Source organism: Prionailurus bengalensis, chromosome D3 (assembly GCF_016509475.1).
Source record: "Prionailurus bengalensis isolate Pbe53 chromosome D3, Fcat_Pben_1.1_paternal_pri, whole genome shotgun sequence".
NCBI classification, from domain to species: domain Eukaryota; kingdom Metazoa; phylum Chordata; class Mammalia; order Carnivora; family Felidae; genus Prionailurus; species Prionailurus bengalensis.
The window spans coordinates 67,222,267-67,227,323 of record NC_057356.1 but is presented as its reverse complement, the minus strand read 5'-3'; the positions used below and the strand labels follow the sequence as shown (position 1 = coordinate 67,227,323).

At 60.3% G+C, this 5,057-nt stretch overlaps 1 protein-coding gene across 1 annotated transcript in view; it reads left to right on the top strand.

Annotated features, from left to right (window-relative positions):
* The first annotated feature begins 1,825 nt into the window (after nucleotides 1-1,825).
* The window catches only part of SKOR2 (SKI family transcriptional corepressor 2), a 43,371-nt gene continuing 40,139 nt past the window's right edge, over nucleotides 1,826-5,057 (top strand). Inside the window, 2 exon segments of the mRNA XM_043558756.1 lie at nucleotides 1,826-4,333; nucleotides 4,336-4,944. Coding sequence (XP_043414691.1) covers nucleotides 2,348-4,333; nucleotides 4,336-4,944 — 2,595 coding nt within the window. The 5' untranslated portion in view covers nucleotides 1,826-2,347.

The window sequence follows — 5,057 nt, the reverse complement described above, 5'->3', positions numbered from 1 at the left end:
TCACGCGGAGCCCTTCGGAGTCCCGCCCGCTGGATTCGAGGACCCGCTTGGATGCTTCGCCTCCGAGCGCCCTCGGAAGATGGGCCGGCAGCCACGCGCGTAAAGACACCTAGGGGTTACCAGGTACTGCGGAACCTGCCGGCCCTGCCTGGGCACACAGCACGCGACTCACGAGTTGAGATTCCCAGCGGTGCGATTTTCCGGGTTAGGTTGAGCGGCGGCGGCGGCGGCGGCGGCGGGCTAGGGTGGCGATTGGTTTGGGAACAAGGGGAGTCAAGTTGGGGGTCTCTGGCTCTCGAGCCGGACGGGGAAGTTCGCCAGCTTCCTTTCTCAGGTCAACTAACTTCTGTCTCTTCTCCCCTCACTCGCTTTTAACCTCCCCCAACCTCAACCCTCTTATTTGTGTCTCTGTTCTGATAGGAGTTTCTGGGAGGGGTTGGGGTGAAAGTGGAAGGCACTCAGGAAGAGACACCTTACCCAGTTTAAGGCTGCTAAGAATTCGGGTCTCGAACGTGAGGTCAGCTCTCTGCCAGGGCCAGGCCGGGGGAGCGCCGTTGCTCCTGAGCGAGAGTTCCTGTTAATCCCAGGGTCTTATGACGATCATAAGAATCCTGTTTGGGGAGCAAATGAGCATTGAAGGACCATTTGGAGAAATTAGTGCTGGTTATGTTAGGCTCAGGTATCACTGTGCCTTGAACTGCCATTTAACGCTCTGTCCCCTGGAAATATTGTCTCCGATCCATCCGAAGTGACAAGCCAGGCTCTCCTCTCGTTTGATCGCGTCGAGGTTTGTTCAACCTTCCTAGAGGCCGCAAAGGTAATGAGAGCTGAGGATCTCCGGGGGGGCAGCAGGGCAAAGGGACCCGACGGGATAGATGTCTCAGGGGCTCAGAGAGGGCAAGGATGTGGCAATTTGGGTGAAAGGGTAGGACAGTATATCCTCTGAAATCGCTGTAATAGCAAACTCCAGCGTACTTGGCCAAGAGCAGAGATGCTAGTGGCCACTGGTGATTTTCCAGGGCAAAGGGTAGTGGTAGCCACGGCACCCCACATGACATGTAGCCGTGGAAAGGTCACAGTCTGTCTTCCTAGGGAATGAACAACTCTGTTGGTTTTGACTTAGCAGCATTTATCACAAAGATTTCTTTCGCTTGCTTTTTGTGTATTTTTCAACGTACTGGAAATTTTCCCCGCTTACGGTATCCCAATGACCGAAGATGATAGAAATTTTACCGCAGGCCCAACGCTGGGCTTCCGCTTCCGACATTCCTACAGATTACCTCGTCCACGAAATCTCTAAACCCAGGGTCATCTTTCCCCCCTTAAAGATACAGAGATGAATACATAGATCAGAAAAAGAAGCGCACAGAAAGAGGTTCATCTCAAAACTCACTTGGCCTTTTAAAGCCCGCCAATAATGATCCCCAGGAATTGTTAGTTTCTTTAGACTGTTTCTGGGCTTCTCAAACTTGGCCTGTACTTACTTGCTCATTGTCACGGAAATGACAGAAAACTGTTTTTAAATGTCTACAAATCTACAAGTTCGTCGTTCTGAGCTACCTCTATGGAACCAGAACCACTGAGTTCAGCAAGTGGCTTTTGAAAGATTGAAAGTGAGGCACCCTATTTTGGTGCAATCATGTATATGGCTTTGTACATTTCCCCATCTTTCAAAACAAATCTAATTACAGTACCAAAATACCTAATGGCAAAGGTGGGGAGAAGGGATTTCGTTTTGCTTTAATAAGTCGTGTCTCAACCAGTAGCGTATTTCCCCCAAGGAAACCACAAATACCACAAAAATCACTTCCGTAAAGGGTTGGATTTACTGTTTAACCAAAATCAATCTATTTTTAAGCAAATGTAAATGGTCTCTCTTTTTAAATTTGGGTTTCAATGGCCAACCCCCAGTTTTCCAGAACTTTTAGAATCTGCAAGAGTTACAACTGTCATCATTACTTTCTAATTTCTGGCCGGCACGCCATTTTTTTCTAACAACTTTTAGAAATCGCAGACAAGGTCTTGAGTTTCTTAGGAATTGATTGCATTGTTTTAAACAGTTAACTTTCTTTGGATGTTTAGAACAGAAGAAAAGTACTTCCCAATCCCTGCATTTCCAAAGGGTGACCTTGAAGAAAATTAAGAGAAATGACTTCCTCTGTCTGAAACTTGGTTCCTTTGCCCAGCGCTAACCTTGTCTCAACCAAAGCAAGGAAGTTCTTATAATTCTTTAGTTAAGCGATTCAACCCACCCCTCTGTCTTAGCTCTAGTCAACGCTTTCTCCTTTCCGTTCCAGTCTCCAAAGCAGACCCGGAGGGCTCGGCCCGGGATTCCGCGGCGGAGGAAATGGCTTCCAGCCCGCTGCCGGGGCCCAACGACATCCTGCTGGCATCGCCGTCGAGCGCCTTCCAGCCCGAAGCGCTGAGCCAGCCGCGGCCGGGCCACGCCAACCTCAAACCCAACCAGGTGGGCCAGGTGATCCTCTACGGCATTCCCATCGTGTCATTGGTGATCGACGGGCAGGAGCGCCTGTGCCTGGCACAGATCTCCAACACTCTCCTCAAGAACTTCAGCTACAACGAGATCCACAACCGTCGTGTGGCGCTGGGCATCACGTGCGTGCAGTGCACGCCGGTGCAGCTGGAGATCCTGCGGCGCGCCGGGGCCATGCCCATTTCATCGCGCCGCTGCGGCATGATCACCAAGCGTGAGGCCGAGCGCTTGTGCAAGTCGTTCCTGGGCGAAAACAGGCCGCCCAAGCTGCCCGACAACTTCGCCTTCGACGTGTCTCACGAGTGCGCCTGGGGCTGCCGCGGTAGCTTCATCCCCGCGCGCTACAACAGCTCCCGCGCCAAGTGCATCAAATGCAGCTACTGCAACATGTACTTCTCACCTAACAAGTTCATCTTCCACTCCCACCGTACGCCCGACGCCAAGTACACGCAGCCGGACGCAGCCAACTTCAACTCTTGGCGCCGTCATCTCAAGCTCACCGACAAGAGTCCCCAGGACGAGCTAGTCTTCGCCTGGGAGGACGTCAAGGCCATGTTCAACGGCGGTAGCCGAAAGCGCGCGCTGCCCCAGCCCGGCGCGCACCCCGCCTGCCACCCGCTCAGCTCGGTCAAGGCGGCCGCCGTGGCAGCGGCGGCTGCGGTGGCTGGAGGCGGGGGACTGCTGGGTCCGCACCTGCTGGGGGCGCCCCCGCCCCCGCCGCCGCCGCCACCCCTGGCCGAGCTGGCGGGCGCGCCCCACGCCCATCACAAGCGGCCGCGCTTCGACGACGACGACGACTCGTTGCAGGAGGCGGCCGTTGTGGCCGCCGCCAGTCTCTCGGCCGCCGCCGCCAGCCTCTCTGTGGCCGCGGCCTCGGGCGGCGCCGGGGCGGGAGGGGGCGGCGCCGGGGGCGGCTGCGTGACCAGCGTTGGCGCCGGCGCGGGCGCGGGCGCGGCGGCTGGCGCCAAAGGCCCGCGCAGCTACCCGGTCATCCCGGTGCCCAGCAAGGGCTCGTTCGGGGGCGTGCTGCAGAAGTTTCCCGGCTGCGGGGGGCTCTTCCCGCATCCTTACACCTTCCCGGCCGCAGCCGCCGCTTTCGGCTTGTGCCATAAGAAGGAGGACGCGGGCGCTGCGGCCGAGGCCCTGGGGGGCGCGGGCAGCGCGGGCGCGGCGCCCAAGGCCGGCCTGTCCGGCCTCTTCTGGCCCGCGGGCCGCAAGGACGCTTTCTACCCGCCCTTCTGCATGTTCTGGCCTCCGCGGACCCCAGGCGGGCTTCCCGTGCCCACCTACCTGCAGCCCCCGCCCCAGCCGCCCTCGGCTCTCGGCTGCGCGCTTGGAGAAAGCCCCGCCTTGCTGCGCCAGGCCTTCCTGGACCTGGCCGAGCCCGGCGGCGCCGGTGGGAGCGCTGATGCCGCTCCCCCGCCAGGTCAGCCCCCTCCGGTCGTGGCCAACGGCCCGGGCTCCGGCCCTCCGCCTCCGGCTGGGGGCGCGGGTGCTCGCGACACTCTCTTCGAGTCGCCCCCGGGCGGCAGCGGCGGGGACTGCAGCGCGGGCTCCACGCCGCCAGCCGACCCCGGCGCCGTGTCCGGTGCAGGGGCCGCGGCCGCCGGCGCGGGCCCCGCGGGAGCCCGAGTGCCCGCACCCCACCATCCGCACCTCCTGGAGGGGCGTAAGGCAGGCGGAGGCAGCTACCACCATTCGAGCGCCTTCCGGCCGGTGGGCGGCAAGGACGACGCGGAGAGCCTGGCCAAGCTGCACGGGGCGTCAGCGGGAGCGCCACACTCGGCCCAAGCGCATCACCACCATCACCATCACCACCCGCACCACCACCATCATCATCACCCCCGCAGCCGCCGTCACCGTTGCTGCTCCTGCCCCCGCAGCCCGACGAGCCGGGTTCTGAGCGCCACCACCCGGCCCCGCCGCCGCCCCCGCCCCCGCCGCCCCCGCTGGCCTTGCAGCCGCACCACCGAGGCCTTCTGTCCCCCGGGGGCACCAGCTGCAGCTACCCCAGCGAGGACAGCTCCGAGGACGAGGACGACGAGGAAGAAGAGCAGGAGGTGGACGTGGAGGGCCACAAACCCCCCGAGGGCGAAGAAGAGGAGGAAGAAGGTCGAGACCCCGACGACGACGAGGAGGAAGACGAGGAGACGGGGATCCTGCTAGGGGACCCCTTAGTCGGGGGCGGCCGCTACCTCCAGGGCCGAGGGCTGTCAGAGAAGGCGAGCAGCCGGGACCGCGCACCGGCCGCGACGGGCGCTTTCCCACTCGCCCTGAACTCCTCCAGGCTGCTGCAGGAGGACGGGAAGATGGGCGACCCCAGCGGCTCAGACCTGCCCCCGCCCCCGCCCCCGCCTCTGGCCTCCCAGAAAGCTGGCGGCGGCGGTGGCAGCAGCCCGGGCAGCCCGGTCCACCATCCATCACTGGAGGAGCAGCCCTCCTACAAAGATGTAAATATCCCCTTTAGGCTCCTTCAAGCTAATTATTATTATTTAAATGCACCTTTAGGCTGAATCAGTTACATATGCGCAGGAAAGATGAATCACCAGATTTCCCCACAGAA